General features: G+C 46.7%; 1 protein-coding gene across 2 annotated transcripts; it reads left to right on the forward strand.

Annotated features, from left to right (window-relative positions):
* The first annotated feature begins 1789 nt into the window (after positions 1–1789).
* Prkx (protein kinase X-linked) lies at positions 1790–26366 on the forward strand. 2 transcript variants are annotated; one of them, XM_038316266.1, is made up of 9 exons: positions 1790–2160; positions 9616–9784; positions 12896–13159; positions 17564–17683; positions 19291–19386; positions 21535–21592; positions 22824–22901; positions 23247–23395; positions 23608–26366. In XM_038316266.1, exons 1-8 carry the CDS (start codon positions 1995–1997, stop codon positions 23370–23372), a joined length of 1077 nt encoding a protein of 358 aa, XP_038172194.1. In that variant the 5' UTR covers positions 1790–1994; the 3' UTR covers positions 23373–23395; positions 23608–26366. The 2 variants fall into 2 exon arrangements, with proteins under 2 accessions (XP_038172194.1, XP_038172195.1); XM_038316267.1 differs by lacking the exon at positions 23247–23395.
* Positions 26367–26653: the final 287 nt, after the last annotated feature.

Raw genomic sequence — 26653 nt, forward strand, 5'->3', positions numbered from 1 at the left:
TAGGATGAGTGGGATGTGCACACACAGAAGGGAGTAGGCCGAGGAGCACAGTGGAACAAGTCCAGCCATCCCCCTGCCTCAGGCATATGTGTATATGATTCACATAGGTGCTGGGAATTAGAACTCAGATCCTAATTGCTCGAGCCGTAAGTCTCACAGAGTATTTGGATGTATCAGACGGTCAATGTTGAGTTTAATAAATGATTTTGTCATCATGAAACCAAAACCAAAATAATAGCATGCTCGGTGCATTCTGACTAGTGAACTATTAGGTCCTAGCAGGCACTCAGTGTTTACTGAATGAAAAAAAATATTGTTCTCAACGTGAAACAATAAAAAAAAAAAAAAACCCAGCAGACTTCTTGCTTTCAAAATCAGATGTACCTGCCACCCACAGGTGCCAGCAGGGCACCTGCTACTGAGTGGACGGTCTTTCTCCCTGTTTCTGGGCCCCTTTCATCCCTATGTCTCTCAGGACTGTCTCCTAGCTCAAGCAGGGCTCTGCCACGCGCCTGCTCTCAGCCGCCGGGGAACCGCATTCTTTGCATGCCAGGCTCAGAGCAACCCTGCCCAGGCCTTGCAGGTGGCTGTTGTCGCCTGAAGAGTACCGTGTTCTCAGCACTCCCGGCAAGCCCAATCGTGCATGATGCCATTTAACAGGTCCCTGGTAACCCTGTCTACCGAGGAGTCCTCGGGCTCAGGACCAGCAGGTGCTGCGGGGTCCACCGGGAGCACGAACTTTCGGGGGGGGTGGGGGGAAGGGACGTGAGCCAGGACCCCCCGAGCAACCCCCTCGTTCAATTTTACTTTGGTACAGGCGCGTTCTGTAGGCTCCGAGCGTAAACGGGCAGGGCGGGGCCACGACCCGGCTCCTCCCACCGCGGGGTAGGCGGGAGGGCGGAGCGCGAGGAAGACACCTCCCCGATGACGTCCCCCCCCCCCCCCCCGCCTCCCCCCGCCTCCCCCCGCCCAGCCGGCTTCCGGCAGGGCGGGGCCACGACCCGGCTCCTCCCACCGCGGGGTAGGCGGGAGGGCGGAGCGCGAGGAAGACACCTCCCCGATGACGTCGTCCCCCCCCCCGCCTCCCCCCGCCTCCCCCCGCCCAGCCGGCTTCCGGCAGGGCGGGGCCACGACCCGGCTCCTCCCACCTCGGGGTAGGCGGGAGGGCGGAGCGCGAGGAAGACACCGCCCCGATGACGTCGTCCCACCCACGCCTCCCCCCCCCCCCCCTCCCCCCGCCCAGCCCGCTTCCGGCAGGGCGGGGCCACGACCCGGCTCCTCCCACCGCGGGGTAGGCGGGAGGGCGGAGCGCGAGGAAGACACCTCCCCGATGACGTCGTCCCCCCCCCCCCGCCTCCCCCCGCCTCCCCCCGCCCAGCCGGCTTCCGGCAGGGCGGGGCCACGACCCGGCTCCTCCCACCTCGGGGTAGGCGGGAGGGCGGAGCGCGAGGAAGACACCGCCCCGATGACGTCGTCCCACCCACGCCTCCCCCCCCCGCCTCCCCCCGCCCAGCCGGCTTCCGGCAGGGCGGGGCCACGACCCGGCTCCTCCCACCTCGGGGTAGGCGGGAGGGCGGAGCGCGAGGAAGACACCGCCCCGATGACGTCGTCCCCCCCCCCCGCCTCCCCCCGCCTCCCCCCGCCCAGCCGGCTTCCGGCAGGGCGGGGCCACGACCCGGCTCCTCCCACCGCGGGGTAGGCGGGAGGGCGGAGCGCGAGGAAGACACCGCCCCGATGACGTCGTCCCGGCCACGCCTCCCCCCGCCCGCGCAGACCGGTCCCCGCCCAGCCGGCTTCCGCCTGGAACGAAAAGCGTTGCCATTGGCGTCCGTCCCGCGGACCCCACGCGCGTCCCGCCGGTTCACCCGGCTCTGAGTCCCGCTGCTCGCGCCTCCGTTGTCCTGACGGCTGTGGGAGCCGGGACGCGGGTGCGTTGCCTCTGCCGATGCCGAGGCTGCCTTGGAGCCCCCATCGCACGGCGCGTCCTCCGCCCCATGGAGCCGCCCGCGGGGGCCAGGGCGACCGAAAAGGAACCTGCGGCCCGAGAGCACCCCAAGGATGCCAAGGTCTCGGCGCCCACGGGGGACCCCCAGACCAGGACATCGCCTCCGCATAAAGCTGGACACGCGCTACAAAACTGGGACACCGTGGCTACAGTGGGTGAGGGAGAACTCGCGTGCGACCCGGGGGCTTTTTATCTCCCACACATTTCAGGACACGGTCTCTGGAAACGTGGCGGCCCGACGTCACAGAGCTTTAAGGAGGGTGACTTCACCTTGGGGGGGACGGTGGCTCCCTGCTGGGGTGCCGGTCACCCCGGGGACACCACGCCCGGCCTCTCTGGCGCTTGCGCACCCTCTTGAGCCCTAGGATGATGCCTCGGGGTCGAATCCAGCCTCCTTAGGGTGGGCACCTGCTGCGGTTCGGAGGGATACGTGACCCCCGGGGGACCCTTCAGGGACAGCTATGCCCATGTTTTCTTGAGTGGCTCCTACTTTGGTCTCCCCGTGACCCTGCAGGTGACTGGAGAAGTCGGTGGCTTCCCTCATGGGCCGGGATGCTAGGAGGGGGCTGGGATCACGCGAGGTCTCGTGGGGCAGCAGCTCCTCAAGTCTGTCTGGGGCATCTCGGAGACCTCGGTCACTAGGACAGTTGCGCCCGGTGTGTGGATTTTTTAGGAAAGGGTTCCTGGAGGAGGGACGGAGGGATTGGCGTCGAGATTCTAGAGACTTCTCCGTGCACCCCGGTGTTAGAAAGGGTTCAGCGCCTGGGTTGAGGGAGAGTTAACACCTTCTGAGCCGGGCTGGAGAGAGGGCTTGGTGGGTAAAGAAGTTGGCGACCCGAGTTCCATCCAGGTTCCAGCTTGGAGGGAACCGGCTTTTGATTGACTTTTGAGGGAAACGGAGCCCCGGTGAATGTCTTTTACTTATGATGATGTAGCCCTGGCTGACCTTCCTGTCACTGTGTAGCCCAAGATGACCTTAAAGTGCACATTCCCCTACCAATCCTTTCTGAGTGCTGAAATTGCTGTCCTACTCCACCGCAGATTGGCTATAAGGTGCTTCGAACCGAGCCCCTGCCTTTGTTTTTGAGATGTTGACTGACCTGAAAGTCACTGCCTAGCCCAGGCCCACTGGAGACTCCAGGCAATCCTCTAGTCTTAGCTTTCCCAGTGCTGGGACCATAGGGACTCACGGACACTCAGCACTCCAATTGGTTTTCCACCCTTTTCTTTCTCTTTTGGAGACAAGGACTCTCTGCATAGGCCTGGCTGTCCTGGAACTTACTGTGTGGACCAGTCTGGCTTTGAACCTAGAGATGATCCGGCCTCCCAAGTGTTAGGATTAAATTCGTATACCACCACTCCTGGCTTCTTTGTTAATTTTTAAATTTGCTTATTTACTGTGCGCATATGGGCAGGTTGGGGGGTCAGGGGTCAATTTACAGGCATCTGTTATGCTGCCTTCCACCAAATCGGTCCAGGGTATTGAACTCAAATCCTTGGGTTTGGCAGCAAGCCTCTTCACCTACTAAGCCCTCTTTCAGGCCCACTGGGTCTCCCATTGGACCCCATTGGGTGTCTAGGGAGCCTCCCTGGGCCGTGTCACATCCTGAATCCTACAACCTTTCTCTACTGTGAGCTTGTTCCCTCCGAATCTTTTAGAAGGACCTGGGTGTGTGCACATGTCAGCTTCCCCTCTCCCCAGTCAGCCTTTTATTTTATATACACACACTTAACTGAGCTACAAGAACTGTCATCATTGAAGCCTCACATAAGTTTAGACCGTGACTATGACAAGCATGGTGTTTTGGGGGGTGTTTGAGATAGAGCTTTCATTTGTAGCCCTGCCTGTCCTGGTGCTTGCTGTGTAGACTAGACTGGCCGGGAACTGCAGGTGTCTACAAGTACACACCACCCAAATCCACAGGGAGCCACCCCCACGCTCACAAGAGTACTCTAGAGCTCACCAGGCGACTCCTGCATCCTCAGTCAGTCCCCAGCACACACCCTACTCTGTATTCTCCAGAAAATAAATATTGATGATATTGCCTCCTACCTGAAATTCATTTCATTCCAGGCTGAAGATGTGACTCTGTGAGTACAGTGCTTGTAGCTTAGTTGGAATAGTGCTTACAGCCCAATGGGAAGACTGCTTGTGGTTCTGCAGATAGGGTTTTGTGTGATTCAGTATACAGTATTTATAGCTCCGTGGGTAGAGTAGCTCAGTTGATGCAGTGCTTCCATTCAGTGGGTAGAGTAGTATAGCTACATGGGTGACTGCTTGTGACTCAGTGGTTAGACTGCCTATTTCTCAGCAGGCAGAGTGCTTGCAGCTCAGTGGATCTCAGATCTAAATTTGCGGGGGGCAGGAGCTCTGTCTGGGTGGGAGTCTACTAAGATGTATGGTCACATGGCTAGCTGTCTTTCAGATCACCAACAGGCTAGCACCTTATTATACACTAGAGAGGAATTGTTGAGGGGGGTAGGCACCTGATAGTCCATAGTAACAATAATCCATATCTAGAACCATCTAGGAGACACTTACCATTGAGGCGGGAGGTGCTTGGACACGCGTGGGGGCCCAGAGTGCTTAAAAAGGAAAAATATCGTTCAGAAACTCATTCAGTCAATCACCAATCAGTCAATACTGTCAGTCACAAGCGTTCATGCCTGGTTAGCACTAGAGGAGTAAGATGTGAGATCTGCATAAAATTCATGGATATGTAAATATATACTTACCCACATTGTACCTCAAAGGCCTCCAGCTCCTTCTAGAGCAGTCCCATCCTAAACAGGAAAGGGAGACTGACTGTTCACCCATCATAGATCAGGCTGTTCTCTTTGCAAAGTTCCTAAAGACAGGCACACTGCACAGAGCCCCTCGCCGCAGCACCAAGTTTCTGAGCACCACCTTCTAATTCCTTGTGGTTTATAGGGGTGGGGCTCATTGTCATTCAAGCCAAGCATCCACCCCTGATGGAGAGTGAAGGATTACGGGATACAGGGATATGTCTGGCTGAAGCACCCAGGAGCTGAACTGGATAGGAAGGGTCCTCCCTGGGGCCTGTGCGTGGTGGGGCTGATACACTTACACCTTACACTCCTGTGTTTGTTGGGAGAACAACAGGTGAACCTACTCGCTCCGTGCCATCTTAAATTCCACCAACCCTGCGCCATTTTGACTTGAAACTATGTGTGTCTTCATGAAAGCCACACACTGTGTACTATCTTAACTGAACCTACCTTCATCATCTTGAATTCTACCTGGCCTGCTTCATCTTAAATAACCTACATGTACCATCTCGAATCCCACCTCTTGGCAGGCATTTTGAATTGTTCACTGACTTGATTTATTCTTTCAGAGTCCTTTTCCTGAGTGTTTACTCCTCAACACTCTCCTAGGACATACGGTATCTCAACTCTTGGCTGTGTGTCTGTCCATCTCCTCAGCCGCTGGCATCCTCCTCTCGAATTACCAAAGGTGACCTCAGAGGCACTTGTCCTGTATCACTGTGAAGGTGGTTCTAGAGTGAGTTTCAGGATGATTTTGTTTTAGGGCTGGGGCCAGACTGGGATGCCACCCAGAAGGAGGAAAGCAAGAACCTGTCAAAACGTCAGTCACACTGAAGTCTTGCTTCAGTCGCCCCTACAGCCTGGGTGCTCTACGCTGAGTCTAACCACTCTCTTAGGACAGTACCTTCATTATCTGGAGAAGTTGTGCTTACTGAGGCTTTCTCCGTATTCACTCAAATTTTTATTTTATTTTTGAAATACTGGGCATTGAATATAGAATCTCATTTACACTATAACAATCCCCTCCTTCTCTCTCTTAAGTCTCCTCCCTCCTCCCCCTTTCCTTCCTGAGTCTCCCTCTGTAGCTCAGTCTTTCCTGGAACTCACTGTATACTCCAGGGTATCCTCAAACCACTGTTAATCCTTCTGTCCCTACCTCAGAGGTTCTAGGATTAAAGCCTACCTTACCAGGCCAAGTTTATGCAAAGCTGGGGGTTGAGCCCAGGTCTTCATGTGTGCTACAGCAAATATATTACTTTCAGTTTTATTTCCTGTCTGAAATAGCCATCAGGTCACCACACTTCCTTTATTTTAAAAAGATTTTCTCCTGAGGTTGAGGGTGTAACTCAGTTGATAAAGTGCTTTTAACTCTGTGGGAAGAGTACTTGTGGCTTAGTAGATTGGCTCTTCTTATGGGAGGCCATCAGTGCTAATGACATACCCAACACTTGGCTCCTCCAGGAATATTCTGCGCTGGACTTCCAGTCCACTCTTCTGTTTATTTTCCTTTTGTGAGGCTAGGAATGGAATGTGGGGAAATTTTTTTTATTATTATTATTTTTGAGAGATGGAACCTTGGACCTTGTGTATGCTGGGCAAGCACTCCGCTGAGTTACACACCCAGTCCAAGAGAAAATCTTATTAGTGTTATTATCATCATTATTGTTGCACTGAGCTGCACCCCCATCCATACCGCCCATATTCCAATATGATGGAGAAAAGGGAAAGAACCTGCATGCCTCTACACAGCCTACTGGGATTGTCCCTACTTGCACCCCATAGGTTACTGATACCCAGTTCTGGGCATCTGGGCCACTATCATGTAACGTCTGTGTCCGCTACCCTGGGAGCCTATTACATAAAAATTCATCCCTCCCCCATGCCAGTCATACAGAGAAGTATTTTTGGAAGGTTCCAGGTATCCATGGATGGGGCACTTGACTGCCATTTGTAGAGTATGCTCAGGGCGTGGGCAGTATCTTCCTGCTCTGAGGTAGTCATCTTTTTAATTGAGGAGGCCACTCATCCTTGTGGCGTAGAGGGCAACCTCAGAGTCTATAAAGGCTATAAAATGGTGTACAATTAATTTGGGTGGTGTGACCTGGGAGTCACTTTACAGGTCAAGGGACTGTGCTAGAGTTGACTGGTGTTGATGACTGGGGCTTAAACATCGAAGACGGAGTGATTTTTGCATCACATAGGGATGCTGGGACATTCACTGGGATGGGCAGATAACAACATGCATTTGAGAGATTGTGGGTATGTATGTTGGTAGTTTACAACCAAGGGATTAGGGGTGGAGGTTGTATAGGGGCAGAAAACCAGGTCCAGTGACAACACAATTCCTTCTTCAGACTTTGAAAAATGGTGTGAAATGTGTATTAGCTAGCTTTCCATTGCTATGGGAAAAAATCCCTGACATAATAAAATTATAAAGATGTGTTAGCTCCTGGTCTCAAAGGTGTCTGTCCATAACTCCATTGCTTTGGATCTGTGGCGACACAGAGCATCGTGGGAGCATGTGGTAGAGCACTACATAGTGGTCAGGAAACATAGAGGAGACTGGCGTCCCAGTGCCCCCTTCAATGACATGTCCCTGATGAGCTAAGTTTCTCCCACTAGGCAGTAAACAACACCTTACCCTGGGAGTTTCTGGTACTTCTTGTTGTCTTTGTTCTGGCAGCTTCTGGCAGTTGGCGCTCTGTTGCACTGTGCTTTTCCACGGTGTTAGGTTTCTCAGCTGCTTTGCCTCTGCAGCTCCCCTGCTCTGTGTAATCAACACCACCAGCTGCCTCTGTACCCACAAGCCGCAGGCACAAGTGTGAAGGAAAACAGGTCGGCAGCCATCTGACGCAGAAGCCATCCCGTGGACTGCACATCGCAGTGCATCTGTCAGGCTCTGCTCACACAGTGTATTTTAGACACAAAAATGATGTGTCCCCCACCAATCAGAAACACTCACAGGGTTCTGGTGTCACAGCACTTGCTTTTCTCATTGCTGTGACAAAATGCTTGATAATCAGAATTTAAGGGAGGAGGGATTATTGTGTCCCAGACTGGTGCCAGTCCATCATAGAGACAGGAGTATGAATGTCAGGAGCAGAGAGAGGTGCCCACTGGGGCTCAGGTCTTTCTCCTCCTCCTTTAATCCGGGAACCCCAGCACAGGAATGATGATGCCCACATTCAGGGTGGGATTTCCCACCTCAGTGACCCCCCACTTCAGTGAGCCCCATATTCAGGGATAGCCTGGGGTAGATCCTGCTGAGGTTATTCTAAGAACATTTGGAGCATGCTTACCCCAATCCTCTCTGAAAAAATGTTTGTAAATACTCCCACCCACTTTTCCCATCTGATCCACTGTAGGCCAATCCTGACTTCCCACTCAGGGTCACTTGTGACTCTGTGTGCCTCCTCCAGTCCTGTGTGTTCTGTGACAGGTGCCTCCTGATTGGTTGGCATCCTTTTTTAAATAACAGAGCTACAGAGATCCATTTTATATCCTAATTAATTTATTGTAAGCTAAGATAGCAGAAGTAAAAAGAAGTGCTTTTGAGGCTGGGCATGACAAAGCATGCCTTTTTCCCCTTTAATACAACTTTGATGCTGAACATGGTTCTCTTGGTCATTGGGCTATTCAGCCCACTGTCTAGCTGTGGGTGGGTGGGTGTCTTTCTTGGTCCTATACCTAGCTCCAGCTTGCTGTGGGGAAAATCCTGCATGCTTGCAAAGATTGGGATTTTATGAGGTTTGCTTTTTCTTTTCTTTCTTTTTTTTTCTTTTATTTTGGGAGCAGGGGTGTTGAGGACAGGATTTGTTTCTGTAACTATTCTGGATATTCTGGAACTTTCTCTGTAGACTAGGCTGACCTTGGACTCAGAGATCTGCCTGCTTCTGCCTCTAAAGTGCTGGGATTAAAGGTGTGCACCATCTCCATCCAACAAGTTTTGCTTTTTCTTTACTACTTTATGAGGGCAAGCACTGTATGTTGAAGTACCATAAGGCAGAAAGCAACTGTGTTTAAAAGTTGAGATGGGGGCTGGGTATTGGTGGCACACACCTTTAATCCCAGCGTTTGGGAGGCAGAGACAGGCAGATCTCTTGAGTTTGAGGCCAACCTGGTCTACAGAGTAAATTCCAGGACAGTCAGGGCTACACAAAGAAACCCTGTCTATAAAAAATGCCAGGATGTGGGAGTGTGGGTGGGTAGGTAGATGGATGAATGGATGAATAAATTGGGAGTGGGGGGTGGAGTGAGGAAGAGCTAGGATTAAAATTACCCCACCAGGCCAGGTGGTGGTAGCACAGGCCTTTAATCCCAGCACTCGGGAGATAGAGGCGGGTGGATTTCTGTGACTTTGAGGTCAGTTCTCTTCTATAGAGCTAGTCCCAAGACAGCCAAGGCTACACAAAGAAACTCTGTCTTGAGAAACAAAAAAAAAAAAAGTACCCCGCTAGGAGTCGCTGAGTCTAGTATCTGGGCTCTTCCTGTGACAGTGTTTAAATCATGGCCGACTTGAAATCCAATCTCCAATGCATATAGCAGACAATTATTTTTTTAAGTTTTAGTCATTATTATTACTGTATGTATGTGTGGTTGCATATTATAGCATCCTTGTGGACATCATAGGAAAGTTGTTGAGTGGGTTTAAACCACCCCCACCCCGCCTTACATGGGTGTCTAGATTTGATCTCAGGTTATCAGGTTTGCAAGACAAGCCCTTTACCCTCAGAGCCAGGTCAGTATGGTGTTCATTTCTTAGATATGTATGCTTTTTCTGATCCAGGGGAGATTTGACTGGCTGCTTTGTCTTCCTTAAGGCACCGGAACGTTTGGCCGCGTGAACCTGGTGAAGGAGAAAACAGGCAGGCGGTACTATGCCTTGAAGATTATGAGCATCCCGGATGTCATCCGCCTGAAGCAGGAGCAGCATGTGCAGAATGAGAAGGCAGTTCTGAAGGAAATCAACCATCCCTTCCTCGTTAAGCTGTGAGTTCCTGGCTCCTTCCTTCTCAGCTCCCCACTTCCGCAAGGTTATTCTCTCAAGGGGGCATTGTTGGGGAGGTGCTGGCTGTAGATCAGTGGGTAGAGTACTTGCAGCTTACATGATAGAGAGCTTGATGCTCAGTGGGTAGAGCACTTGTAGTCCAGTTGATTGATTGCATGTAGCTCAGCAGGGAGAGAGTTTGTGGCCCAGAGGATAGAGTGCTTGCAGCCAGCTAATATAATGCTTGTAGCTCAGTGGGAAGAGTGCTTACCCTCACCTGATAGAGTGCTTGTAGCTCAGAGGTATGAGGTAGGAGATGCTACCCAGGTTTTGTCTTGATTTCTTCTTAATTGTGCATGACTGTGCACATCCAAATCGTACCCACAAAGGCCAAAACAGGGTGCTATATCCCCTTGGAACTGTAGTTTTGGGTGGTTGTGTACTGCCCAGCCAGGTGCTGGGATGAAAACATGCATCCTCCACAGGAGCAGCAAGTGTGCTTAACCTCTGATCCATCCCTCTAGTCTCAGCCTATGAATTTTTATAACAACTCCTTTTGTGTGACCTGAATAGGCCCCAATGATGCTGACATCAATCTCTTCTTCAATATGATGCCCCTGTAGAAGTCAAAAACCTGAATCTTTTATTACAATATCTAGTCAAGATGACAGAGAAACCTAATTATTCATTCATAATTTTCATCTAAAACTCAACTGGTGATTTTTATCAATGTTAAAACCCTTTTTTGTATTTTAGAAATATATACACATTTATATAAAATATATTTTATATATGTGCATATATATGTGTGTGTGTGTGTGTGTGTGTATGGATCAGAGGATAACATCTACCATTGTTACTTAGTTCACACTAAGAGTTTAAGACAAGGTTTCCTGCTGGCCTGGAACTCAGCAAGTATGACTCTCCAGTGAGCCCAGGAGAGGGTAAATTACCCAGCATGACATCATTTAAATACCACCACATGATATCCATGTTATTCTAGAGTGATCCATCTTGTTAGAACATCATAGAGGTACACTATAGTCAAAATTCATTAGAATAGCATAGAATTAGAGTATCAGAGTTTGGAGAGAGGACTCAGAGGTTAAGAGCATCTGCTTCTCTTTCAGAGGACCCCAGTTCAATTCCCAACCCTCACCTTGCAACACACAGTCCTCTATAATTCTAATTCCAGGAGATCCAATGCCTTCTGCTGGCCTCTGTGTCTTCTTTACTCTTGTATGTATACACACACACACACACACACACACACAGATATAAATAAAATACAGGCAAGTATTTTTTAAAAATTTAAAACACAAGGACCTTAAATTATATATACATGGACTTAAATATTAGCCAAAATGGGTTCCTCTTGGTGAACACCAACTAAGGCTCATCCCTCTGTATATGTCCCAGTCCCTCTTCTTATGAGGACTCAGTCCTGTTAAGTCAAATCTATCCCAGAGACATCATTCTACCTCAGTTTCCGCATAAAGACCCGGTTCCACACACAGTCCTGTCCCAAGGTCTTGTGTGTGCAGACTTTTAACACAGAAATTCTGGAGGAATGAATCCTGAGTGGTTAAGTCAGACGAGACATCTCCACCCACTACTGTGTGACTACACATTCCTTATAGGAATCTTTTCTTCCTTTTATATATTTTGCATTCATAGGACTCAACAGGCAGGTTAAGAACTAGGTTAAAGTTCACTTAGTGTTACAGAGACTTGGAGTACTTACAGCATGGCAGTACATGCCGTGTATCTGCCCAGCTGTGGGAACACAACTTGGTCCGGCCTTTGAACTTTCAAGGATGATGTGCATGCTGCTGGAGATCCTCAGGGTCATCATCCTGCTTGTGTGTGTTGTCTGTGAACATGGAGTAGTCTGTTTGTCTTGAACACACATGGGATGCATAGTGGGAATGGCTTCAAACAGCTGATAGGACTCTCAGTTTGTATTGCTGCGGGGATCTGGGCTTATTTGCAAATAGCTTTAGTAAGAGTCAGTATTAGACCTAACCCACTGTGGGTGGCACCATTCCCAAAGTACAGGGAAAATGTCCTGTTTCAACTGTCAACTGACACAAGGTCTCACTGAGGAGCGTGATCTGTCGACATTGCTTTGTGTGCCTGGAGAGCAGTGTTTTTGGATGAAAACCTTGTGGCATTTGGGGGGGCTAAAGAGGGGGATAGATAGATAGATAGATAGATAGATAGACAGACAGACAGATAGGTATTAGTAGATAGATGATATAAAAGATAGTTAAAGATAAATGATGGATGGTTGGATGGATAGGTTAAATAGCTAGATAATAGATGATTGGTAAATAGAAGAAAGGTAGATGCATACATACATATACACACATATGCATATGTACATATATATATATATATATATATATATATATACATACATACATACATACATACATACATACATACATAGTTTTGGTTAAGATCAGGGTGTTGGTGAAGGTCCCACGCAGGGCAACAATGACTTTGTTGCTATGATAAAACAGTGACCCAAAGGGACTGAGAGTAGCTAAGGGTTAACTTGGCTTTCACTTCTCTGTCACTATACCCCCCCCCCCCCCATCTTGGAGGTAAGGCAGAGCTCAGAAGCAGAAAGTTTTCATGCAGCACAAGAAGCCCTCTCCACAGTGGGCAAGTTCTCCTATGTCAGTCATCAACTGTGACACTCCCTGCAGATACCCACAGCCCAGTCTGATGTGGGGAATGTCTCATTCAGACCCTACCTAGGTGACTCCAGGCTGTGTCAAAGGTGACAGCACATCTTCCCCCAGCTAGGGAATGGTGTCACCCACAGTGGGCATGATCCACATTCATTCAAGACCCTCCTCACAGACATGACCACAGGCCAGTCTGACATAGGAAATTCTTTGCTGTGCCATTGACAGTTAAAGCTACCAGGGCACACACGTATGTTTGCACGTTTTTGTGTATTTATCTTTATATCTGTATTTATACTTTGATATTTGTATACAGACACAGTATTTTAACGGGAACATCTACCTCTGTATATCCAGAGTCTGCACACACGTCTTGCCATCACCAACACCCATCATGCACTCTGTTGCATCTTACAGGTTCTGGACTGGCCATGACAACCGCTTCCTGTACATGCTGATGGAGTTTGTGCCTGGTGGTGAGCTGTTCACTTACCTGAGGAATCGTGGCCAATTCTCCTCAGTTGCAGCAATCTTCTACTCCACAGAGATCGTGTGTGCCATCGAGTACCTGCACTCCAAGGATATTGTGTACAGGGACCTAAAGCCTGAAAACATCCTTCTAGATAGGGAAGGGCACATCAAACTCACTGACTTTGGCTTTTCGAAGAAGCTGGTGGATAGGTGAGTGGGAACAATCACAGGGTCATCAGAGGTTAATTGACAATTGAAGGTTTGATTTAGGTGGGTGAACAGACATGAGCAGAAGATGCACAGTAGGCTCTGGTGTGATGCACCCCTCCCTCCATCTACCCAATTGGGTATCCTATTATTTTCCTATTAATATTGTTAAACACTCCTAAAAGAGCAATTTAAGGAAGAACGGGTTTATGTTAGTTAGTTGGTTCCTGGTTCCATCATGGGATCACATGCCAATAGGACCATGTATAGAGGGCAGCTGCTCACATTGCAGCCACATACAGGAAGAGAAAATAGAAAATAAGGCAGGGTCCTCAATCCCTGAGCCCACCCCCTGCTGGACACCAAGTGTTGAAATACCTGAGTCTGTGGGGAGCAGTCCATACCCAGTGTACAACTTTGGGAGTGGTGGTGTCCCTCCAGGTTGTGAGCAAAGGAGAAAATCATTCTTTTATCAAAGTGGTTGAATTTTGTTCTGGAAAACTGTAATAATGTCCATGTGTGAATAACTTTGTGTTTAAATATATTTGCATATGCAAATATATTCAAATACTTATCTATATTACATGTACATTTGTACGGTTTATGTATTTACATACATGTATGTATTCTTACATATATACACATACATACATGTAGATTTTACACACACAAGCATGTGTTCAGGGATACTATAGCTAGGTAACATGTTAGTTCCATTTTTGTTGTTGTTTTTCAAGACAGTTTCTCTGTGTAACAGCTCTGGCTGTCCTGGAACTCACTTTGTAGACCAGGCTGGCCTTGAGCTCACAGATATCCGCCTGCCTCTGCCTCCCAAGTACTGGGTTTAAAGGCGTGTGCCAGCACCACTAGGGAGCAGTTCAACTTTTAATGCATTTTTTGCCTCAAGATGTAGTGTGTGTGTGTGTGTGTGTGTGTGTGTGTGTGTGCACATGCGTTACCCATAGAGGTCATAAGAGGGCATTGGATCCCCTAGAACTGGAGTTACAAGTGAATGCATGCAGTTATGTGGGTGCTGGGTACTGAACCAACTCTCCAGCCTCCATCTTAGTGTTTCTATTTATAGAACTCTTTCCTTAGGGTCCTTTGCTCAGGGATAAGGGAGCTCCTTGTAGCTAATGAAGAAGATGGTGTCACATTCCTGTTAAGCCATAGCCGGGGGTGGGGGGTTGGAGGGGAGAGAAGGCTTCACATTAAGGGAATCAGGCCCTTTGCAGCTGAGGACAGATTCTCTGTGGTCCCAATACTAGCAGAGTGTGCTAAATACTCTTGACCAACCAGACAGCCATTTGGGGCATTTTTGAAAAAAAAAAAAAGATGTATGCAGAGAGTTTCAAGGCTGTAGAATTCAGAAGTCAGGTCCAAGGCTGTAGAAATTTCCACCTAAGACATGCAAACCCCCAGCCTGGGGCAGACACAGAAAGACTCAGCTTTCAGCCCCGTAAGTGGAGCTGTCTCAGGTCCAGTTACCTGTGGCCTCATCAGCTACTGTGCTCTATTTACCCTGATCTTATTCTGAGTCAGGCTACAAGGATCGAAATCTGAGTTAATGGGCCCAGAAGCACACAGGAGCCAGTGACTGACGGGCTCCTAGTGTATTCCATCGGGAAGGGGTGGGAGGCAAAGAGGGTGTGTGCACCCGAAACTGGATGACCTTGAACTCCTGATACTTGTGCCTTGACCTCCCAAGTGCTGACATGACAGGTGAGCATCTCCATGTCATGTTTCCACTAGGAATAGAACCTGGGCGCTGTGTCTGCTAGGCAAGCACTCTATCCATTCAGCTACATGCTTCCCACCCACAAAGCTGTTGGCACTCTACTCACTGACCTATAGTTCCATCCGTCCATAGGCGTCTGAGTTGAACCACACAATCCCTTGTACGAGGTCCGGACCCATTATTTACAGATTCTGGGCCTGAGTCCCTTCTGTACATTTCACTTGCAGGACTTTTCTCCCCATCTATTCCCTGCTCTGTCTGGTTCGCTGCACAGAGGTTTTTAGTGTTGTGCCCTCCCACTGCCAACCTTCTTGAGCCACTAGAACCTTTTTCAGAAAGTCCTTGTGCTGTGACTTCTGCAAGTCCCCTGCAACTGGAGGTACATGTGGTTGTACCACCACCACGTGGATGCTGGGGATCACAAGAACAAATACTCTTATTCACTGAGCCATCTCTCAAGCCCACTTTTTTTTGTTTTTTTTTTTTTTGTTTGTTTGTTTTTGTTTTTGTTTTTCTAGACAGGGTTTCTCTGTAACTTTTGGAGCCTACCCTGGAACTTGTTCTGTAGACCAGCCTGGCCTCAAACAGAGATCTGCCTGCCTCTGCCTCCTGAGTGCTGGGATTAAAGGTGCGCACCACCACTGCCTAGCTCAAGCCCACTTTTTAAAAAATGATTTATTACATTTATTTATTTTGGATGGGGAAATGTGCCGTGGTGCATAGGTCAGAGGACAGCTTGCAAGAGTTACTGCCCTCCTGCCTCCATGTGGGTCCCAGGAATTGAACTCAGCTTGTTAGGCTTGACACAAGTGCTTTGACCCAGGGAGCATCTGCCTAGGATTTCAAGCATGCTATGCCAGTGCTCTGTCCACTTTGCCATGGCCCCAGCATCATGTGTAAACATGAACCTGTCCACACGCCCTTCATTCGCCCCTCACAACCAATTGGTGTGCATTGTACTTCTCTGCGTCTTCCTGGCCCACACGCTTTACACACACACACATCATTGCAATATTTTTTCCTTTTCATGTCCAACTTATGCAATGGCCTCTTCATCTATGTAGTGCCACCTTCCGACTTACCATCCTTTTCATGGCTGAATAATATTTCATTTTAGAGTTTGACCACATGGCATTTATTAAACATTATATAGCTTAATTTCTTTTTTAGTTGAATCTTTCTTTTGAAGAAAGAAACAATCAGTTTTTTTTGATCCCAGCACTCAACAGGCAGAAGCAGGTGGATCTCTGTGAGTCTGAGGCTGGCCTGGTCTACACAAGTGAGTTCCAAGATAGCCAGGTCTGTTACATAGAGAAATGTTGTCTCAAAATAAACAAAAACTCAGAAGTCCTGATGCTCCTGCCTCTGCCTCCACATCTTCTTATGCCATGCTGGAAATTGAACCCAGAGCCTACTACACGCCGGGCATGCGCTCTGCCAACTGAGCCCCATTCCTAGCCCCATCACTAATTTTTTTAAAAGAATGTGTAGGTTGAACCTAACGTCTTTGTTTTTTTATATTTGTTTATTTATTATGTATACAGTATTCTGCCTCTATTAACCCCTCACACCAGAAAAGGGCACCAGATCTCATTACAGATGGCTGTGAGCCACCAACCACAACAATTGTTGGGAATTGAACTCAGGTCCTCTGGAAGAGCAGCCAGTGCTCTTAACCTCTGAGCCATCTCTCCAGCCCCATTGCTAATGTTAAAGATGGTTAATACTGCTTATTGATTCTGCATATTGATTTGCCCATCATCTCCCACTCTCTCCTTCCCTAGTAAGCTTTCCACTACCTTTAATTTTGTTTGTTTGTTTGTTTGTTTAATTATGTGTATCTGTGTGTATGTTCATGTGAGCACAGCACTAGCAGGAGCCAGAAAATGATCATGAGTCCATTAATTAAATTATGTGTAAGTTAATGCAAGGAAGACATTCATTGAAGAACATATCACTACAGGTTCAGTTTATGTTATCACCATAGGTGAGGCAGCTGGATGTGGTGGTCCGTGCCAACCATGGGAGTAGGCAAGTTTGAGGCCAGCCAGGACTACAAACTAGGAAAAGAGCTTAGATTCAGGAGTGTTTATATTATCATCATCATCATTATCATTGTGTGCATGCTGAATGTTTGAACACATATCTGTCACAATGCAGGTATGGAAATCACAGGACAGCCTTTTACATTCCGTTCTCTCCTTCTGTTTCTTATGTGGATTAATCTTAGGCTTGTGTGACTTTACCAGCTGAGCACCCAAAGTTTGGATTTCCTTGGCTTTATGGAACAGGTTCGTGTACCTAGGCCAACATGCCAGTCTAATGTGGGAAATCCTTTACTGAAACCCTTCCCAGGGGATTCTGGGTTATGTCAGTTGACAGTTAACTTCACACAGCATCCCTGTGTACAAAATGGGTCTGCCCACAATGAATATGGCTTGTGCCTCAAATACTTTCACATCATCAAATATTAGACTTGTCACATCAGTGGGTGTTTGGAAAGGTTTAGATTTGGGAGCATCTTGATTTCTTTCAGGTAGTAATATTCAAATTATGTGGCCACACGTCAGTTTTCTGTGTGGTGACCAGACTTGCAACTTGGTCTTCATCAACCATATGTTATGACACCTTCCAAATTTCATGGATTCTGCTTCTATCATCCCCCATAGGACATGGACCCTCTGTGGAACACCAGAATACCTTGCCCCAGAAGTCATTCAGAGCAAAGGCCATGGGAGAGCCGTGGACTGGTGGGCACTGGGCATCCTTGTATTCGAGATGCTGTCTGGGTAAGTGACCCTCCTGACAAATGCAACCGGACACACACAGTGTCTCCTTCACACTCCACACAGTACCTTGAATCTCCGTTCTGACACTTCTCATATGGACACACTCACTGCACTATCAAGATTTGGAGGGTATTTAGTTTCCTAAAAACCCAGTATTTAGTTTCCCTAAACAAGAATTTAAATTTTCATAGACATTCATCGTTCCTTATGTGTAACATCCATCTTATTTGTGGGATGACACATGAGGCTGGGCAGTACCCATGGTGAACAAATGACAGCAGTCAAACAGCGTAGTAGTGATAGACGAGCAGATGAGGAAGGCAAGGTTGTGCTAGGTTTTTTCACACCCTAAATTTCCTTTCTTGGCAATGCATAGATTGTGGGAGTTATGGGTTTTGTTTGTCTCCCACTTGCCTGGAAGGTTGGTCATTCCTGAGGGTCACTATTATCTGTCAAGTCTAGTATACACTTGAGAAAATTGTATAAACATAGAAAACGAGATGTCCACAGATCTAGGTGTAGCTGGAAGAATTGGAGGCCAATACCATGACATTGTTCACCTGTGTAGACCTAGAGTCAGTGGCTGCTGCTGGGGAAGTGACAGTTATCTCAGCCTGACAGGTTTTTCTCTGGTGCCTAGATAAAGGAAATTTCATCCTTTGTGGATCAAACCAAGTATTAAAAAAACAGCTTGCAGGAGGATTTTACTAAAATAGTATGAGATTTGTCAAGAAGAAGCATCCATCTACCCACCCGCCCATTCATACATACATATAGTCATCCAACCATCTATTCATGCATCAGCCCACCACTCCATTCATCTGTGCATCCATCCATACACTCACTTAGCCATCCAGCCATTACCCATCCATCCATCCACCCACCAGTCATCCATCCCCCGACTTGTCCATCCACTCACCCACCCACTCATCTACCACATCCATCCACTCTTCCAGCTCCTGGAGGCTCCAGGTGTGCTTGGCTTTTGTGGCCTCTTCTCCTGTGGCTCTGTATCTGTTCTGTCTTGAGGTTACTGTTACTACATCTAGAGTCATCCTTACCCAGGATGGACTCATGTCAAAATCTGTCACTCATTCTCTAGGTAAAGACCCTATGTGCAAATGGGTCCCAGTGATATGTTCTGGAAAATTTATACATATTGTCTGTGTGAACAATACATGAAATATACTTTCTTTGAAATTTATACATGTAAACCACATTTATTTATATATACAATATGTATAATATATAACATAATTCATAAGATACACACACACACACACACACGGAAATCCTTTAGAATCAATATAATTTTTTTTCATGTACTGATTGTGAAGAAGAGCTGCCTGGGGTCCCAATATCTTTTTGAAGGGCACATCTCCAATAACCTAACTTTCTGCTACTAAGCCCCCCCCTCAAAGGTTTATAACTGTCAGTTCCACCCCCTGCTTTCCCTGTCTTCACATGGCCATGTTGCCAGTTTGTCAAGCAGTGGAGCCATCTGACACAAATTATTTTTTGCCTCCATTAAGCAAAAATAATTGGCACAAAGTAGACATAATTCTGTATTTAATTCTGCTAAAAATACACACTTCTCTCTGCAACAGGTTTCCCCCATTTTTTGATGACAACCCATTTGGGATTTACCAGAAAATCCTTGCGTGCAAAATAGATTTCCCAAGACATTTGGATTTCACCTCTAAGTAAGTGCACTTGCGATTTCCTGCCCTGTCCCTGTGTTTATTCTCAGCGCTTTGTGAAATAATACTGCAAGCACACACTCCTGGAAAATTCTCTGATTCATTACATATGCAAACCACTTTTCCCACCAGGAAGGGAAAACTTTTCATTTTACTGAAATATAATACTTGAAAGACCTGTTATATATCTCACTCCTTTTGAGATAGAATATGTTGAAATTAATGCAGATTTGGAGCCAATTGTATAAGTGATCACTCTGTCCATCAGTCCATCCATCCATCATCCATCTAATTTATTAGTTAGTAATTTATAGTTGAGAGAGGGTCCTATTTTGTAGCCCTAGCTGTCCTGGTACTGCTGTGTAGACGAGACTAGCCTTGAACTCATAGATATTGGCCCCCTGAGTTCTGAAATGAAAAATGTACAACACTGTGCCAGGCCTATTTATTAACTTTTTAACTTTAAGTTTTTAAACTCTTTTTTGAATCACTAAGAAAAGAGGGGCTTAGTGGGGAGAAGTTAGGTTATTGGAAATAGGCCCTTGAAGGAGATGCTGGGATCATGATCACTTCAGTGTGTAAATATGGTATTTTTATTAATGTTTTGACAATTTCATACACGTGTATGGTATATTTTGCTGAGATTGGTTTATTAGTTGAGCTAGAAAGGCAAACCTCTGTGGCTCCACAAGTGTTCATTTTTTTCCATCTTTTTCTCTTTCTGAAATTGCATTATCATAAATAATTATTATATACAAGGTCAACATGTTGCTTAAAGAACATTTGCTCAGTATTCATACTGACCATGCATTTCATGAAGACTATGGCAAAATTAGTGGAAAAGAAAAAAGAAGGGTTAAAAAATATATAAATACTTTTAACTTTCCTTGATTTGAATGTGGTTAAATTTGAGCATTTTCTAACCAGAATGAGCCTTCATCTCCAATCATTTATTTTTTTCATTTAGTTAATTAGGAAGAAGGGTCAACATAGTCCAGACTTCTGATCCTCCTCTTTTAGCCTCCCAAAGGCCGGGTAACAGACAGATTTGTGCCACCCTTATCCAGACTATGTAATGCAGCAGATGGAACCCAGGGCTGGGTGAGCACTGTACTCACTGAGTAGAAGCACTCGACCAACTGAGAAATAAGCATTCTGCCCACTGAGCGACAAACCCTCATCCAATTTAACTGCCAGCTCTCTGCCCGCTGTGTTACATACAGCCACCCTTTCCACTGAACTACAGTCCCTCTTGGATATTATTATAGGTGCTATGGATTGCAGGATATTTGTGTGCACGTGCATGCACACACACACACACACACACACACACACACACACACACACACACACATAGAGCATCCTGTCTCCACCCTGCCTTAATTTCTCCAAGTCTTTGATTTACCGCACCTCACTGCCCTTTGCATTCTCTTGTCTTTTATCCACAATAAAGACACAGCAGAGTGGCTGGTGTTTGGGATTATTCAGCAGGTGTGCTGGGGCTGCAAACTCGATCTCCCTAGACAGACTGTGTAAACGAACACAGGTGTGGGCCTGCAAAGCCACCCTGTCAGTTCCACAGGAGGAAACAACGCTGGGATAGATGAGTGCTAAGGGTTGCAGCCGAATTCCCTGGATGGAGGGCTTGTGGCTTAGTGGGTGGAGTGCTTGTAGTTCAGAGTAGTTATCGGCAGAATTGGCTGGGTGCTGGTTGTTCAGTGGGGAGAGTGCTTATACTTCAATCAGTAGAGATTTTGTACCAATTTTCTAGCATTTGAGTACTTGGTAATTGAACATTGTGTAGAGTACTTGTAGCCCAGTAGTCAGAGTGCTTGTGGCTCAGTAGGTAGAGTGCCTATCACTCAGTGAGTCGTTCTGGTGCCTCTGTTGACATGCCCCGAGGCCTGGGCTTCGTCCCTCACTGTGTAAATGGTACACACATTTGTAGCCCTGGCATGTAGAAGGCAGAAGCCAGCGGTCAGGGGTTGAAGGCCAGTGTTAGGAGTGGGAGCCCAGGATGCAAGCAGCCTACCCACCCTGCCCCTGCAAATGCTTTCCCTATGGACACACTGTGCGGGTGCAGGTGAGGTTGGTACCTGTGTTGATTCTGACATTTTCCATATCTAAGTGGAGTCTGCTCTGCTCATGCAGGGACCTGATCAAGAAGTTGCTGGTGGTAGACAGGACCCGGCGCCTGGGCAGCATGAAGGTGAGTCATGCCAGAGTGTTCCAGTTTGCACACTGATAGTAACATCATCTGCTCAGGGTGTTCCAGACCATGCTCAGTGTTTGTTATTTTTGTGGTTTGTTTGTTTGTTTTTATTAATTCTGTGTATATACTACCCGGGTATATCAGCGGCCACGGTGGGCAGAACACACCGGGTTCCCTGCTGCTGCATTTATAAGTTGTCCACCACCATGTGGGTGCTGCAAACCAAACCTGGGTTCTGTGCAAGAGTAGCCATCTCTCAGACCCATTTTGCTGTTTTCATGTAGCCCAGGCTACACATAAACTATGTAGCTGAGAATCACCTTGAACTTGTGACCCACCCACCTCTACCTCCCAGAGCAGGAATGACAGGCTTGCAATACTTCTCATGGTTGACTTATTATTCTTTGTTAGAGTTTTACTATTTATTTGCTTGTTTTTTCTTATTTTTTTTGTTTGTTTTTGAGGTGGGGTTTCCCCAAGTAGTCTGGCTGTCCTGGAACTCTCTATGTAGACTAGACTGACCTCAAACTTTACAGGCATCCACCTGCCTCCCTTCCCAGAGTGCTGGAATTAAAGGCATATGCCACCACATCTGGCCACTTATTTTTTTCCTATTATTATTATTATTACTACTACTACTACAAATTTTCACCTCCTCCCCTCCTCCCATTTCCCTCCCCCTCCCCCCACTCCCCTTCCGCTCTGTCTCCAGTCCAAAGAGCAGTCAGGGAACCCTGCCCTGTGGGAAGTCCAAGGTCCTCCCCCTCCATCCAGGTCTAGGAAGGTGAGGATCCAAACAGACTAGGTTCCAACAAAGTCAGTACATACAGTAGAATCAACACCCAGTGCCATTGTCCTTGGCTTCTCAGTCAGCCCTCCTTGTCAGCCATGTTCAGAGAGTCCGGTTTGATCACATGCTCCATCAGACCAGTCCAGCTGGCCTTGGTGACCTCCCATTAGATCGGCCCCACCGTCACAGTGGGTGGGCGCACCCCTCGCAGCCCTGACTTCCTTGCTTATGTTCATGTTCTCTCTCCTTCTGCTCCTCATTTGGACCTTGGGAGCTCAGTCCAGTGCTCCAGTGTGGGTCTCTGTCTCTATCTCCATCCATCGCCAGATGAAGGAGGCCACTTATTTTTTTAAGCTGCTTTGTTGGAGAGAGACTTTACAAATACTACCACACACACAGTTTTTCTAATGCTTTTTACTGTATATGCTTATTCTCAAGAATGGGGTAGAAGACATCAAACGGCACCGATGGTTCCGGGGTGTGGAGTGGGAGTCAGTGCCACAGAGGAAACTCAAGGTAGGACCATCTTACACCCTTAAACTAAATGAACCCCTCCATATCCTAGCTCCCACTGCTGTGTCTCAGTCTTAAAAATTAATTTAGCAGAGATTTATTTAGTGATTGTCTACATGTATGTGTATTTGTTTATGTACACCATGTGACTGCAATACCAAGGTGCCTTCAGCCCCTCCTTGTAAAATTTACATTCTGAGTGACAGGCACTACATGGCCCCACTCAGCTGCCTTGTGTTACCATTCCCCGTGAGTCACGCAAACATTACTGTCAATCAACAAAAGTGTTCGATTTCCTCACATTTCTGCATAATGGTGCTTCCCTTATTTATTTTGTGTGACCCTTAGCCACCCATTGTACCCAAGTTATCGGGTGATGGCGACATCTCCAACTTTGAGACCTATCCAAAGAGTGAGTGGGACAAGACCCCTCCTGTATCTGACAAAGAACTGGAAACATTCAAAAATTTCTGAGGACGGGAGCCCACATCTGCAAGGTGAAACTTTTGTATTTCTGAATTTTAAGGTAGGCTGTCATATAGCCAACGATAGCCTTGAACTTAGCATGTGGTCGAAGAAAATAACACTCTGTGCAGCTGAGGATGGTGAGTTAGCCAGTCTGCAGGATTTCTTAAAATGATTGACAGGTCAGCTAGTAGTAGATGTTGCCAGTCACTTAACAGCCCCCCCTTTCTTTTTTCTTTGCTAGGAGCATGAAGAATTCCACACAGTGCCGAGGACCAGAACCATTTTTGTTGCTTGACTTGGTTTTTTTTTTTCCTGAAAAACTAGAAGGATTGGGTATATGTATCCACTACCCATTCGAGGCTAATGGGATCATTGCCCTCAGGACCCAGCCTCATTTCAAAACTGAAAACCTGCCTCTTGGGAAGTTTGTAAAACCTGTTAAATTGTAGGTTTTTTCCTTCTTTGTGAGTCTTGTGCTGTTATTGTTGTTGTTGTTTCGCTACTGAATTTTGTAAGTTTGAATTTGACCCATTTAATTCTAGCTGTCACTGTGTATGTGCACAGACAATGTGCAAAACTGATACTTTGATATGCCTGTGACATGTTTATTTTCCAAAGCTTTCTGAAAAATCTGTTACCCTGCAGGCAAAAAAAAGGGAGGGTACGATATAAGCATTTTTAAAATGCTTTTCTATGCATTTCGTAGTCATTTGTGTGCGTTGTTTAGTTTCTCTCTGGTCACTATAAACTTGGAAGGCAGAAAGCCACATGCCCTGTAGACCCTCTTTCAAATATGGCACAAACAGGTGGCTTTCCGCAATCTTCCAGTTTAGACGTTTCCAGTAAAATATCCTTTCCTAAAGTTAAGCCAGAACTTTGCATAATGCATTAGCCACTTGGCATCCTGGGTGTAAAGATTGCCTTTGTTATGATAATACAAATTTATTCACATTCCCAAAAGGGAACTTTAAGGATCCACCCCTCAACTCCCTCCTCTGTTGTAAATGACATTTTCTTACCACCAAACTCAATACTGTTCTTCCAGCCTTGTCCATCTGTAAAAACTCAGGTTCCAGGCCAGTAACTTTTTTTTCTTTTCCTTTTTTTCGAGACAAGAGTTTCTCTGTGTAATGGGCCTAGCTGTTCTGGAACTAGCTCTGTAGACCAGGCTGGCCTCAAACTCACAGAGATCTGCCTGCCTCTGCCTCCCAAGGGCTGGGATTAAAGGCGTGCACCACCACTGCCCTGCCGGGCTGGGAACTTTTATGAACGTTTGCACAGAGCTGTATTTTCAGTGAGCTTTCTCAGCCCTTTCCAGTATGCAAAATAACTGGGTTATGTACCACAAACAAACATACACAGGAGATAGAACTCAAGATTATAATCAAGCCCTGTGAATAGGCACGCTGACCCACATAGGTGCTGTCTTCATTTGATATTAAGTAAGAATATAAAATTAGCATGGGAAACATCGCCTTAATGCTAAATATATATGGGGAGATCACACATATGCACATGCACCCACTGTGTACTCTTATTTAACAGTTTAACCCCTGATCCTAAGAATAAAATTAAACACCCTTATAAATTATACCATGTGATGTCATTGTAGTGACATCAGGTAGTACGTATGAATCATAATTTTTATTTTAATATTCTTATGTGTGTGCATGTGGCTTCAGTACATACGGGGCCAGCAGGGCACTCCAGAGACCCTGAAGCTGGACATACAGGCAATTGCGTGCTACGCTGTCCATGTTGGAATAGATAAGGGAAATATGTCCTGTTCCTGCCTCCGAGTCCAAGGAGAACTGTGCACCCAGCACCTTCTCTTAAAGCAATGGGACAGTTAATGAATTTCAAATTTCTCTGATGGTTGGTTGACTTGAACCAAGTACAAAAGTAAGATAATCAGTAACGACTACTAATTTAAAAGCAAATCCCCATGCTCTCCAATCAAGACAAATTTGTGTGTGTGTGTGTGTGTGTGTGTGTGTGTGTGTGTGTGTGTTTAGTAGCGATAAAGTACTAAGTGCTGCGGAATGGTGCTCACCTCACCTAATTAGCTGTTACATGTTACACTGTAAAATGTGATTTGACGGCTAAATACTATTCACAGGACCCTCGCGCTGTGCTTATATCTTAACATTGGACCAAAACATAGCAGTCAATCACCACTGTGCTGCTCGGTGAACCCTAGGCAAGATTTAGCATTATGAGGGGCTCTATGTTGGGATGAAAAACCGGAGAAAGGGTCTATTATTTCTGGCTGTAGATTTTGAGGTGTGTTGATTTCCTGTGTTTTGTGTGTGTGTGTGTGTTGTTGCTTTTGATGAAGCTACATAGGGAGCATTGATGAATGCCTAATACCTGTCATTCTTGTTTCCCACACACACTGCAAACCACCTGAAAATTATGATGCAAAGTCAGGGTTTTGTATGAGTTGGTTTCCCCCATCTGTTTGTGTGTGTCCATGTCCCTACCCTTGCTTGTTCCCATCAAATCTGCCTTGCGAACCTCACAGCCTTGCATCCAACCACACACTGTCATTTCCATGGGGGTATGGGTACTCTAGCTGGCTATGTAATAGACATCCTTACTTCTGTAACTTAGGGAAAGTGAGCGGGAGCAGGAGCCTCCCCGGCCCTCCTGGTCCTCACAGGTCAGACTCAAACCCCCTTGGCAACCTCAGTTCTCCCAGTGTGGGGACTCACCACTCGACCTCCTGATGGAACAGGTGTCGCGTGCACTGTGCAGGTGTGTCCCCGCTGCTGAGCGCTTGCTGGCTCATCTGAAATTATCACCTGGAATGAAAAAGCCTGGTCTTTCATCTTACTTTCTAATCCTGCTGCACAATTTATAAATCACTGTGATTTGTGTATATATCTATCTATATCTTTCTATATATATTTGCCCCTAGGAAAATTTTTCTGCTGTCTAATTTATAAAATAATACTATTGAGTCCAGGTTTGTTTAATAAAAGTTTGTATGTTAAGAAATCTGTCTCAGGTCCTTCCTTGGCTTTTCCTGTAATCCGGGTTAACACCATAGAACAAAAGTGGTTAATGATCACAGTGGTCTAGTCACCAGTTGGTGACCATTCTCAAAGACAGAACTGAAGAGGCACAAATAAAGTCAGGTTTATCAAGGAAATGGGTATGTACCCCTGTAGCTGGGCCTGATGATTGTTTCCATGAAAATTAGCACTCCTCCCAGGGTTTTTCTAGTGTTACAAACTGCAGACAGCATAAAGGGGAGGAGGGGCATAACCTAGTCAGGGAGAAGA

Source organism: Arvicola amphibius, chromosome X (genome assembly GCF_903992535.2).
Source record: "Arvicola amphibius chromosome X, mArvAmp1.2, whole genome shotgun sequence".
In the NCBI taxonomy this organism is placed as follows: domain Eukaryota; kingdom Metazoa; phylum Chordata; class Mammalia; order Rodentia; family Cricetidae; genus Arvicola; species Arvicola amphibius.

What these genes read in the sequence shown, in the direction of transcription:
- Prkx (XM_038316266.1), top strand. Translation starts at nt 1,995, where the DNA reads ATGGAGCCGCCCGCGGGGGCCAGGGCGACCGAAAAGGAACCTGCGGCC. An exon ending in GTATTCGAGATGCTGTCTGG is followed by an intron (nt 17,684 to 19,290) that starts GTAAGTGACCCT and finishes TCTCTGCAACAG; the next exon opens with GTTTCCCCCATTTTTTGATG. An exon ending in CATTTGGATTTCACCTCTAA is followed by an intron (nt 19,387 to 21,534) that starts GTAAGTGCACTT and finishes CTGCTCATGCAG; the next exon opens with GGACCTGATCAAGAAGTTGC.